We start from the raw sequence: 13,587 nt of genomic DNA, 5'->3' as shown, positions 1-13,587 counted from the left end.
TTGGCAGAATACTGTTGAGAAGTGAGCTCAACAGTGAAAGCTTTTGTAGGACCCTTAGATTTCTGATGGGGCTAGAAAACAATTTAGTGAGTGATTTTAACACATGCTTAACAGAAGCATCTGGCTAAGGTAGGGGATTTTAAAGAGGTACTGTTGGTTTATTAGAGCCAAAAGCTTATCAACATTGGTTTTGGCAAAATAATAATCATCCACTCAGTACCTAATCCATACAACTCACTGAGTCTGAGGCTAGTGTTGCATGGAAGACCAGTGGGAGCGCCTGTCGCTCCTGTCCCCCGAGAGGGACGTGTGACCAGAGAGCCTCTGGTGACAGGGTTCTGGGTGATATTTATTTTCTTCTATTTCGTATTTTCTAAATTTTCCATTATGTCACAAAAAACATTTATAATCAGAAACTATGTTGTGTTTTTTACAAAAGCAATCTTGCCTGAGATGTGTCAGAAGGACTAGGAGTATCAGGTGTGAGTGGGCTCACTGAAGATTGGAGAGCAGACAGCGGCTTCAGGAAGAGGAGGGCTTGAAGAAAGGACAAGCGTGAGGCGAGGTCAGAGGGGGACGAGGGCTGGCCGAGAGGAAAGTCCGTCTTGGCCCCTTAGCTCAGAGGCACTGGAGATGTCCCTGGGTGGGCAAGGTGGCTCAGCCCTCCCCTGGCCTGGCCTGGCTGGCCCAGCCCATGTGGCCTCTAGTGGGTCGCTCATCCTTAGTGACCCCATCTTTAAAATGGGGACATACATGTTTTGCTGCCCTGTGGATGCATGGGGAGCTTCAAAATCAGGTAGAACACAAAGGACTATCAAAGCCCAGCCACCCTGCTGCGGTTTGCCTCTATTTGTGGCTCAGGGCGGCTGTTAGGCACTGCTTATTGGGTGGATGTGTGGCTCTGGGAGGGACGCTTCCGTCCTAGACTGACCCACATTCTAGAACTCCCCTCCAGGGGCCTCCGACTTTGTACCTAGTTTTTTTCCTTCCTGCTGGAATGTCACATCTGAATGGTACATGTATGCAAATGGCAGTGCCAAGCAGGCTGCCTCTGCCAGCCATGAGCAGGCAGGTTTATCCATGTCCTGGGATTGGAGAATTATTGGAGTGCTGCATTTTTCTTGTTTAGGTGACCCTGGGTGGACAGCTGCTGGTCATCACGTGATTGAGCTAGATAAGGAAGTAGTGGCTATGGGTCTAAGTAATGGTGACCATGCCATGCACTTTTTCCCTCCATGTTTCTGTATCTTTTACTTAGTGATGACAGACTGTCCTCCCTCTGGTTAAAAAACAGTTCACAAGGCAAGAGAGAGCTTACCATTTCCAGCTGAGCTGCAAAACTAAACCTAATCTTTGCCCTTTCAGTTCCCTCAGAGCTTTATTCTCCTGGAGTACTGCTCGTCCTCCTGGCTCTGGGGACATTAGGGTCACGAGGCACCTGTTGCTGGGACAATTTGGGTGCTCTACCTGGAGTGAGAGCCTCTGCTTCCCCAGGTTTCCTCACTCTGGTTGACCCTGATGGCCTCCCCGGGGTTGCTCTGTGACTCCACGTGTTTCCTCTTGCAGAGACACTTCCACCAGAAAAATTCCCTTCATTCTGTCTTACTGACATGAACAAGATTAGTATTTTGAGTTTGCCACCAATGGCTGGAGAGCCAGGGATTAAACCCCACAGGAAAACCCTCTGTGACCCAGAAAAAGTCCAATTCTTATTTCTCTTCTAGTCTGGTCCAGAGTCTGGAAGAAAAGAAAGAATCCACCTGTGGGAGGCTGCCCCGGTGGGTCAGAAAGTCTGATATGGAAAGATTATGCGCAAGTTTTAATTAAAAAAAACATTGACTGTTGACAATTTAAGGTTTTCGTGGCTTTTGGTTTTTGCTCATATTATGAACATTCAAACCCTTGTCTTTTGTAGAAAGTGTGATGGCCCCTGAAGTCAGAGGTACTGCTGCTCTTGCCTGTTTGGGTCCTACGTCAGTCTTGCCACCTACCTCTTTTTTCCCCTAGTATAGAGAAGACAGACTGACCAGGATCCCATTGGAGGTTTCATGGTACCACCAGCATCATGGATCATTAGGGTAGATGGTGACAAGTTCCCCAGATGCTGTGGCATCTCTACTCAGAGTGTGGGTCCTGGGCCAGCAGCAGCCCCCTTCCCTGGGGGCTTGCTCAGAAGGTGGACTCTCAGGTCCCACCTGAGACCCACTGAATCAGAATCTACATTTTAGGTAGATCCCTGTGGTGAGTCATATACACAGTAAAGTGTGAGAAATGCTGCTTCAAAGAATCCTTGGGAAGGAGCTTACAGGGACCTCTAAAGCCTAGGGCAGTTACTGGACGCCCTGAAGGCCTACCTGGTGGACTGTGCTCTCCAAGGCCTGGATACCACCTCCCCAACTTTTACAAAGACACGCGAGCCCAAGTGCTTGAGAGAGTACCACTTTCGGCGACAGCAGGTGCTAAATGCCAGCTGAATACAGCCTCAGCTATTGTATACCACTTTCCAAAATACCTGGAGTCAGTCCTGCAGGTAACTGATAACTCTCTTGAGGTTGGCATCTCTACCCAAGTACAACCCTGTTAGGATGGGGGAGCCCCAGTTGTTCTCATGTGATGGGAGGTTGTTCCAAAGAAGGTTGGCGGACAGCAAGGGCCTGGGAACACCAACACTCGTCGAGAGCGACCAGAGAGATTTTTCCCAGGCAGCTGAAAACTACGTTACTGAAATAAGAATGAATGATTTTAACTATCAGGAGTTAATTTAAATATACTTGGCAGAATTTCTTGGCCTGTCTCCTTTTCCTTACAAGAACGCGTGTGTGTGGTAAAGGCAAGGACTCTAGGATTCTTCCCAGTCTGTTTGTACGTCTGTCTCTGATATGTCTTCTTGTCTGTAAAAAATTTGGATCCAGAAACAACGTTTATTTTTTTTTCCAATCTGGGTATTCAGTTTATATTTTTTTTCTTTCAGTTTTATTGAGACATAATTGACATGTAGCACCGTATGAGTTTATAGTGGACAGCATCGTGATTTGACTTATGTATGAAATGATTACCACAGTCAGTTTAGTGAATATCTATGATCTCATATCGATACAAAATTAAAGAAATAGGAAAAAGCACTGTTTTTCTTGTGATGAGAACTCTTTAGATTTACTCTTAACTTTCATATAGCGCATACAGCAATGTTCATTACATTTATCGTGATGTACGTTACCTCGCTAGTGCTTACTCGACTTATCACTGGAAGTTTGTACTTTTTGAATGACTTCATCCAGTTCTCCCTCCCCCGACCCCCAGCTCTGATGATCCAAAGTTAAATTCAGACTTCCCTACCGTAGCTGAGCATGAGGCCAGAGGTGGCATTGCTAGATTATTACATATCTGTTTGGTGTCCTTTGGAATTCCCAGCAAATTCTAGCTCTGGCACTTTTTCTGTTTTCCACTGCATACTTCCAAATTGTACATACTTATAAATGGATATTGAATTTTTTAAAAAGTTCTGCTTGAACTTTTAAAACAGTAGAAAACATTGACGCCTGCACCTACAGGAACAGCTGGAAGGGAATCTGCCAGGTAGCCTCGTGGCTCGATGTGTAAAGTCTGCACCTCGCTGGCCTGGGTTTGAATCCTGCTCTGACACTTAATGGGCAACTATGGGCAGATTTACTCAACATTTCTAGATCTTCTTTGTAAAAGGGAGATAGTAATAGTATCAACCCCATAGGATTATTACAAGGACCAAAGGAATGAATACATTTTACAAGCTGCTTACACAGTGCCTAACAGATAGTAACTTAACCAGTATTAGCTATTATTACTGAATCTGAAGTGAGACAGAGTTGGTTGGTTCCATGGAACACTGAATGTAAGCCTGAGAATTGAATGAAGAGGCTGAGAGAATCGAGTTACTCCTCTTCCTACTGTGCTGATTAACAATGAGGTGGTCCAGCAGCAAGCCCTGCAGAAGGGACAGGGAGAAGCAGGGGCTGGAGACGCTCCAGTGCTGCTGCAGTGACTCCCAAATAATAGAACTGGCAGTGCTTTAACATGAGAAGCAAGGTGAAATAGTGTGACTAGGTGATTCACATAAGGCGCTATGGTTTGTAGACTGTGGCCGCATTCGCTTTCTCATTCACTCTTCATAGTTTCTCTGGAGCAGAGCAGGTGTCACGGTCCCCACTTTGCAGAGAAGGACGCTGAAGCGCAGTGCAGGTAGTGGCTTGGCAGAGGTCCCCGACTAGAGCCCTGGCTTCCAGATGCCAAGTCTAGTTCCTTTTCCACACAGCCTCTCAGTGAATCTGCAGACCTTTGGCTAAGGTGTCTTAAGCATCCTGAAAGCCATTGAGAACCGCTTCTCTTCTCTCTCCCACCTGTAAAGACAGAGGGTGAGCAGCTCTCAAATTAGCATCTAAATATTTCCTGCCAAAGGGAAGGGCCTCCCATGTGTCTGAGGCGCTTGACCTAGAACTACATGCTTTGGATTCACATCAGAGGTAAGGTAGGGAGCCAGGAAGAGGAGCGAGGGGAAGGTGGACAGCAGTGGTTTCATGCTTGGCTTGCTGGAACCTCTTCTACAAGCCACCCTAAGCTGAAGAGAGGGTGGATGTTAAATGGTACCTACGGTTTGAGTCCATGTGGATAACCTAAATGTGTTATGAAAAAGAATAATCAATGGCATGTCACTTTAGGACAAGATGGCAAATATGCCGATGTGTGCAGCTGTGCCCCCTGTACCCACGACGGCTATTGTGAACTAATCACAATCTCTCCCACTGAGCCTCGGAATCCTGAACCCAGGGTTCCAGGCAGCCAGTCAGATTTGTTCACTGAGAAAGAACCCACTGACCATGCCTCTCTTTTTAAGAGGCATCCCTTCAGTGCAATGAGGAGTTACGTTTATTATTCAATTAATGCATCTTCTTGTGGCATTTCAGTGATTCTGGAGTTCCTGGTAGTGGCAACAATATTTATATTTTGTCAGCTTTTTTAATGTTCCCACTCCTTTGATACTTCCACCTTGCTGTGTCACCCAGCAGCTCTTGAAATAAAACTGAACACCAGAATATTAGTCATCTGTGTTTATTGTGACCAACCATATTTCCCCTTTAGAGGCAAACGACCTTTTATTCCATCCACTAAGATATGAAAGGGAGACAGTAGTAAGAGAAAGGGGCTTCTCCCTTCTCCCAAGCACACAGAGGATTGCTACAGACGTTTGGACAAGCTGCGATGTGCCCTTCCTGTCCCCACCCCCGGCCTCCAGTTAGCAGTGTCTCTGAGACAGCTGGGGCACTCTGAGCTCTAAGGGAGGCACGTGTCTGCGGTTGGCCGTGACGCCTTGGCAAGCCACGTGCCTCATATGACCAAGAACGCCTGGCAGATGGTTTGGCCCTGAGTGTGCTCATAGGCTCTGTGAGACCTGCAAGTTGTGGTCTGAGAGTTTCAGAGTAAAGGTATTATTTGCATCATGACTCTGCTTGTCTGCTTGGAGGAAATGGGAGGGGGTGGGGGCGGGGCACTGGGAGGCAACACGGAGTGAACGGTCCAGCTTCACTTTAGTCCTCATGCAGTTAGTGTTTGGATCATAGGGCCATTCAGTGAAGTTGCTGAAAATGATCAACCATGTGAGAAAGGTTCACCTTGGAGCTGTGGGATGGCAGCCCCAGGATCGCAGACAAGGCCAAGGTGCCCGCAGCCACGGCTTTCCGCAGCACTAGGGCTTCTGTCCACATTGAACAGGCCCAGCAAAGGGCACTCACAGTTTCTAACCCGAGACCAGCCGGTGCTTTAAGAAAATGTATACTGTGTGTTTATTGTGAATTTCCCTGAGGAAAATTATAGAGCATTTGGAAAACACAAAAAGATTAAAAAGGAAAAATTTACCCATAATCGCAGTGTCTAAAAAAATACTCTTAACATTTGAATGTATTTCATTGAAGTCTTTTTTTCTGTGCATTTGTGTATACATTTTAAGAAAATTTGTATCATAATGAAAATGTGATTCTCATGTTCTTCTTACATGTATGAGCGTATTTTTTATATCATTAAGTTACTCAAAAATACTATTTTAAGTGGATATATAGGAGTCCACTTTGTGCATGCACCATAATTTATTTAACCATTTTGTTGAACATTTTCGTAGTTTCTCCACTTTTATACGTGTACTATGAATAATGGTATCGTGTGTTTTTAGGGGAGAAAATAGAGAGGGGAATAGTTTTTAGCATCTTGTGGGGATAGCACTGTTGGTTGTACTACTGCTGACAGCCCAGATATGTGTGTGTGTGCATAGATAAATCTTTGTGCATACGTGGAGGTGGTGCCATGCTTTGATACTTAGAAGTAGAGAATCTCCAGGCTCCTCACTAAAACCTAGCCCTTTGGGCACCAATCCATTGAAGGATTGACATTTCCATGTACTAAGTTTACAAAAATAATGGCGGGGTTAGTTGACTTCCATGGGAAGTCTGTAGCTGCTGTGCTAAGTCCTGTTAAGTGCTGTTGAGTTTTTTTTTTAATTGAAGTATAGTTGATTTACAGTGTTATATTAGTTTCAGACAGTAGTGATTCAGTATTTTTTTAGATTGTACTCCATTTAAAGTTATTACTAAACAATGGCTATATTTCCCTGTGCTGTACAATATATCCTTGTTGCTTATTTATTTTATATATAGTAGTTTATATCTCTTAATCCTGTACCCCTTATTCCCTCCTTCCCACTCCCCTTGGCTACCAGTAGTTTGTTCTCTGTATCTGTGAGTCTGTTTCTGTTTTGTTGTATACGTTTGCTTTTTTAATTTTTTAGATTCCACATATAAGTGATAACATAGGATATTTGTCTTTGACTTATTTCACTAAGCATTTTACTCTCTAGGTCCATCCACATTGTTGCAAATGGCAGCATTTCATTCTTTTTTTATGGCTGAGTAACACCTCATTGTGTGTGTATGTGTGTGTGTATGTGTGTGTGTGGGTGTGGGTGTATGTATCACATCTTCTTTATCCATTCATCTGTTGATGGACCCTTAGGTGGCTTCCATATATTGGCTATTGTATATAATGCTGCTATGAACATTGGGGTGCATGTATCTTTTTGAATTAGTGTGTCCGTTTTCTTCAGATATATACACAGGAGTAGAATTGCTGGATCATATGGAGTTCTATTTTTAATTTTTTAAGGAACTGCCATGCTGTTTACCATAGTCGCTGCACCAATTTACATTCCCACCAACAGTGTACGAGGGTTTCCTTTCCTCTCCAACATTTGTTACTTGTAGACTTTTTGATGACAGCCATTCTAACAAGTGTGAGGTGATATCTCATTGTGGTTTCGATTTGCATTTCTCTAACAGGGATACTGGGCATCTTTTCATGTGCCTGTTGACCACCTGCATTTCTTCTTTGTAAAGATGTTTATCCAGGTCTTCTGCCCATTTTTTAATTGGGGTATTTTTTTTTTGTTGAGTTGTGTGAGCTGTTTATACATTTTGCATATTCACCCCTAATCATTCATATCATTTGCAGATATTGTCTCCTGTTCAGTAGATTGTCTTTTCATTTTGTCAGTGGTTTCTTTTGCTGTGCACAAAGCATTTAAGTTCAGTTAGGTCCCATTTGTTTATTTTTGCTTTTATTTCTTTTGCCTTCGGACACAGATTGAAAAAATATTGCCACAATGTATGTCAAAGAGTGTTATGCCTGTGTTCTCTCCTAGGAGTTTTACGGTTTCCAGTCTTACATGGAAGGTCTTTAATCCATGTTGAGTTTATTTGTGTATATGGTGTGAGGAAATGTTGTAATCTCATTCTCTTACATGTAGCTGTCCAGTTTTCCCAGCACCACTTATTGAAGAGACTGTCTCTTCTCCATTGTATAGTCTCGCCTCCTTTGTCGTAAGTGCTGTTGAACTTGGATCAGATGCCTTTGGGTGTCCTCCTGCCTGTGGGCCATTTGGTACTCACAGCTTCTTCTCTTCTCTCCCCTGTAGTTACTGGGGCTTCCGGATGCAGATGATGATGCGTTTGAAGAGTACAGTGCAGACGTGGAAGAGGAGGAGCCAGAGGCGGACCACCCCCAAATGGGGGTCAGTCAGCAGTAGACTTCCAAGGGCTCCCACCTGAGAAGGAGAGTGAGCCCCGTGGTGCCCGAGGTGGGGTCGTGAGCTCCTGGGTTAGCATTTTGCATTAGCACTTCGAAACAGGACGTCTGACTCCCAGCATCCAAATTAAAATGAAACACCTTTTTTAACGACCACAGAATATCGGGGATGAGCTTTGCTCAGAAGTGACCTGAATTTTACTCCCGTTTCAGTGGGTCTCTATGGAGTTGTCTCGGTAGCCTTTGCCGTTTTGAATTTAGAGTCCATTTTGTGGCTGACTGTTCTCTCTTGAGTTTATGTAGGAGAACTAACATTTGCTGACTCGAATGTAGGGAACTCTGAATGTATTAAGGATATGTTTTGAGTCATCACAGGTGACATTATTGAGGGAAAGCATGGCAGAGAAGAAATGCAGTCTGCACTTTTTATGTACCTTTTAAGTGTATGTAAGTGGAAGGTTTTGCTTATAAAGCATGAGTTTTAATATCTAGTCTTTAAACTGCACAAGTGCAAGTACAAGGGCAGAAAAGGAGAATTACTTAGTTTGGATTAGGGAGTAAGAGAGGCAAGGAAGCCTTTGTTTAAGTGTTCTGCCATCACTGATTTACCTGGATATATGGCAGCTGGTTCATGGTTAGGTATACACATTACTTGCATGTTCAATTATTTTAAAACATGCTGATTCCAAAGCCACTTTTAAAGTCTAAGAGTGGAGAATACAAATGGGGTGACATAAATTATTGATTTCTTTAAAATGTTTATAAACCACCCCACATATGAAATGAAACATTTACCTTCTCTCTTTATAACAAGATGGCAACTTGTTAAATCATGAAAACATCCCAAATCCAAGTGCCACTTAAACTTTGAAGCCATAGATAAATTTAATAGGAAAATAAACCAGGATAAATTTTTTTAAGAAATATGATGGAATCCTTCTTTAGTTTCTTAAAACATTTATTCTTAAAAACAAGTCAAGAAAAGGATCCCACTGTATAATTTATGAAAAAATTGTAATCAAGTGCTTTGGGGAACCTTAACTGCAGTGAAGTTTTAAAGTGACATGATGCTGGGAATCTTTTAATCATGGGTTAGCTTGGTACAAAGGGGAAGTTTTAATGACCAGAATATTCAGACAACACACAGAAACAACTGCTGTCATAACTGGAAACACTGTCATCACTTAGCAGCAAACACTTGGTGGGGGTGGTTCTTTGCAGTGCTAACACGGGATTATTTAAAACATTCATTTTTCTTGGACCTCTCTGCACCTCTGGTTTTAATAATGGAGGATGCAGAACGCCTCTTTTACAACACTTGACTAAATGTAACATCTGGGGTGGAAACGTTTTTTGACTTGCACACACACGCCTGTTGGGTTGTCGAAGTTTGGATTAAGAAAAAAAGGAAAAGGTAGCAGCAGAAGCCACAGCTAAGGGGAGTCCTGTACGTCTTCCAGGCACGTCTGCGTGAACCTGATTATCTCAGCATTTTCTGTTTAATTGATTGGTGCTGTGAGGAGCGCAGCTGCTTGTGGTGAAACAGTGTACAGCAGCTTTACATCACTGGGAAAATAATGTAGTGGTTTCCATCTGTGCTTCGGTACCCCCATTTTTTTTCTTTCCTCGAAAAAGTGTATAAAAGTTTAACTTCTAGTGAAATGAATTTCCTTCAGAGTAGCCTGTTAACAAGCCTTGGGGTTTCATCCTGCAGGGCGAGCGGATTCCGTGCTTTGCTCCCTTGCCTGGGTTCTGATTGGCTCTGTACCTGAGCACAGGTGATTGTGAGCCAGCCCTCCCATAGATAGCACCCAGTTTTGTAAGCTCCAGCTCCATTTTAACACAGTAGAAGAATGACTTCTGCCACTGAAATGAAGAAGCTTGACTAGCTCACTCCATTCACAGGTAAACTGGAATTTTATATGTAGAGGCTTAAAACCTAAATTTACATATGTTTGGAAATGGAATAGACATTAATATAAAATGTATTTTATCAAGAAAGTGTTTAGGCTTAGACCAAATGCATTTTGGTATTTTTGTGTTAATGTTCTCTGTCTGTAAAGCTGAGAGAGACTCAGCCATTCAGTGGGCCATTCAGTGGGCCATTCAGTGGGCCCAGGAGAAATCTGGTCTTTGTTCTGCCGCCTGGCAGGGGAGAACATCGCTGTGCGTTACTTATTTTCCTGGCAAAACCCCCAAAGGGAATTTGCGAGTCAGATTGTTTCCTCTAACGCTTTGTTTTCTCCGGCTGTGCGCGTCCCTGCCAGTGCTCGCTGCCACACGTGCTCACGTGCACACTCTCTCCCGCCCGCCCCGTGGGCTCCTGCCCGGGTCGTGTGTGCATCAGTGAAGAGCGTCACCGGACATGTCCGGGAGTCAGGCAGGCGTGGTTCTTGTTCTGGAAGTGGTTCCCTGGCTAGACAAGTTCTGGACTCCCACAGACACGTAAACACACTTACCCAGAGGCAGTGTGGCGCCGTGGGAGGAGGGTAGACCCAGCAGTTAGGAGGGAGACCTGGGTTTCATCCTGACTCTGCCAGTGACTGCGTGCTCTTGGGAAAGTCACTTCACTAACCTGAAACAAGAGGTGTTTGCCCTTCCGGCTTTAACCACCGTCCTTCCTTAACTGCCTTACGACGTGTGTGTACGAAAAGCAACAATCAAGGAAACTTTCTGGAAAGTGGGAAGGAAGGACATTTTGAACCTTGCCATCCTTAGGATCCTGGCCACAGGACGCCCTCAGAACATATTTGTGTTGGTCTATGAGTGTCGAAACCCCCTCGGGGCTGACGCTGAGGGGCTGATGGAATTCTGTTCCTTAGGTGAGAGGGTAAAGTAGGGCCCCAGGAGATACGGAGAACATACTTGTCCGAGTTGTGCGTGCTCTGCTGTGGAAGGCGTGGATTTGCTTTGTGCCCCGACAGACTGGGGCTTTAGAAGTGGAATAAGTCTTACTTAACTGAGAGGGGGACATGTGCACAAAGAATACCTGGATGAGAGTGAAAAATGACTTTTACTTTTTTGTCATGTCATCCAGTAGAGAAAAAGAGAAGTAACAGAAAGTGAGTGTGTGTGTGTGTGTGTGTGTGTGTGTAGGTGTGTGAATAGGGGAATACTTGACTGCTTGTTGATCACTGTGGGCTAGCTGTGAAGTCAGGCCTGTGATCACATCACAAAACCTCGATCGCAGGTTTGAGTGAATCCCAGAGACATTTTTCTAATGGCCACCTGGTTACTTTTCCCTGCCTGATAATCGGCTACTGTGATGTCCACTCAAGTCTCCCAGGCTCCCAGCAGCATAGTGCTTTTTCCCTCCCATGCCTAGAATATGAGAAGTCTTTTATTTAGCAATTCTCCTTGTGTCCTGGTGCCAGAAGGAGGTTTCCAGTGTCCTTAAGTGAAAACCTCTCTGCTCTCGTAGTCACTGTCATTTTCCACATAGGAGTAGAAACCTTTCTGTAGCACAAGTACGTCTTCTGTTTCGTAAGAGCACAAAGTACAGGGACTTTGGGGAGCAGTGATGCTAGAGCATCACCGATGAGAACTCGCATTTGAGGAACCCACCTTGCATCTTAAAACCCACAAGTGGGGAGGCTGGGGTGTGAGCATATCCGATGTTTCATGGCTTGAGAGGCACGTAGGAATAGACAGGACTTACTCTGGGGCGGAAGGAGATAAGTGAGGTAGAATGGGAGAGTTAGGGTCTGATTCTTTAAAGAAAAAATAAGCCAAGAAGCAGTTACCGTGTGGAGTGCACGAGCACTGTTGTCCTGGCTGTCTCACCAGGAGCCTGCTGTCCTCAAAGGGCCTGCTTGTGTGTTGAGAGGCAAGGCCTGGGTTGGGGATGGCTTTAAGGCTTTAAAAATGCCCCCCGCCCAAGGAGACAGCGGGTGTCCTGCAGATCTGGTGGAGTTCTGTTCCTCACTAAGCCAGCTGCCAGCAGGAGAACCTGTCTCTCCAAAGCGCTCACAAACCTGAGACGGGCCCCAGTCACCTGGCAGGCAGAAAGTGAACAAGACTTGATCTTGCTGTCACCTGCAGAGGAGGCCATGGGTCGGGAGTGCTCCCGAGGGCAGAGCCCACCCACTCACTCCACCGTGCTTCTGGGTTGTAGAAAGAGCACAATTAAAACTCTAGTGGATCACAGATCCCTCTTCCTTGTAGTGAGTGTTAACTCCAAAGAGATGCCATTGCCTAGTCTTCAGATTACCAGAGAAGCCTCACATATTTTTCGAATTAAAAACGAATCCTCTTCCATAAAGACACAATCAGTTATCTTGGTTTTGTGATACCAGGTATGACATGAAAGGCTGACGTCTTTTAGATTTTATACAGAATAATTCTCAAACTTGCCAGAATGCCAGTAGCCACTGGTATCCATGGCAACACAGTGTCCTTGGTAAAATATCTATAGCTCATGTTCATCGGGAAGATTGTTAAATACTGTGTTGTCTTTGATATTTTTATTTAAATTTGGATTACAAAAGTCAAGGACCTGTGAGCATTTCACGTTGTTGGAAAGTCCATTTACAGCATGGTATGGCTGAATAGGCACAAGTACTTAAAAGCAGGCGCCAGGCCACACAAAAATAAACATTTAGTTTGCTGAGGACTGTGTATTCAAGTTATTCAGTACCACAGAGAAAGCTGACAGTCTGTTCTTTGTGAAACTGCCTTTGCCTGGTTTTTTTTCTTTTGTTTTTGTCTCTTAAGATTCATTTTTGACTTTAAGTACCTTCTGATAGCTAGGCAGATAAGATACAGAGCCGTACTCTGTACCAGGGTCAGCTTTTCAGAGGAGAAAGTAAATCGTCGGTTCCAGGGAAAATGTGAAGCTCTCTGTGAGCCAGTCTTAATTTGTGTCAAGAGAACAAAGTTTAGCTGTCTACAGGAGAAGCAAAAGCAAGGAACGGTTTGGGGTTTTGGTTTTGGTTTTGAGGCAAGAAGTGTTTCGTGCAGGGTGTGATGCTCTCTTTGCCTTTGTATTTCCTTTCAAAGAAATCTCTTGTAAATTACACAGCTGTGAAGTGGGTTGCCAAAAATTGTTGCCCTGCGTTAGATTCTTCAAGCAGTGTAAATCCAAAATTGAAACCTGTCCACACCTGCTCCTCCCTCCCTACCCTGAGAGAGGGGATCTCATCTGACGATGTAATTACCATACGCTTGCTATTAAAGAGCCTTCCGAACCCTGGTGATATTTGCCTCTTGTTTGGTCTCTTCACCCCGTTGCGTCCTAGAGGATGCCTGACTTGATATAAAGGCGGAGTGGGGAACAGCGACCATTAGCCAGCTTTGCGGTTGCTGTTGTTGGGGCCTGTTGTGGGGCGGGGGGGAGGGAGGGTGGTTACAAGAACCACTGATACGATTCAGGTGTTAATAATTGCTGTGTTTGGAGACATTAATCTATCCTGATGGCTGTAGCTGGTATTCAGTAATTTTCCACTCTTCCTTCGAACTTTAGATTTTTTTCTGTCCTAATTAGGACTC

At 44.4% G+C, this 13,587-nt stretch overlaps 1 protein-coding gene across 1 annotated transcript in view; it reads left to right on the top strand.

Moving 5' to 3' along the window:
- Nucleotides 1-13,295, top strand: part of MTURN (maturin, neural progenitor differentiation regulator homolog) — a 28,503-nt gene extending 15,208 nt beyond the window's left edge. Inside the window, exon 3 of the mRNA XM_032483780.1 lies at nucleotides 7,991-13,295. Within this exon, the coding sequence (XP_032339671.1) occupies nucleotides 7,991-8,101 (111 nt within the window). The 3' untranslated portion in view covers nucleotides 8,102-13,295. The remainder of the gene's footprint in view (nucleotides 1-7,990) is intronic.
- Nucleotides 13,296-13,587: the final 292 nt, after the last annotated feature.

This window comes from Camelus ferus, chromosome 7 (genome assembly GCF_009834535.1).
Source record: "Camelus ferus isolate YT-003-E chromosome 7, BCGSAC_Cfer_1.0, whole genome shotgun sequence".
Lineage (NCBI taxonomy): Eukaryota > Metazoa > Chordata > Mammalia > Artiodactyla > Camelidae > Camelus > Camelus ferus.
Note: the sequence above shows the minus strand (reverse complement) of the source record. Positions and strands in the feature narration are given on the sequence as shown.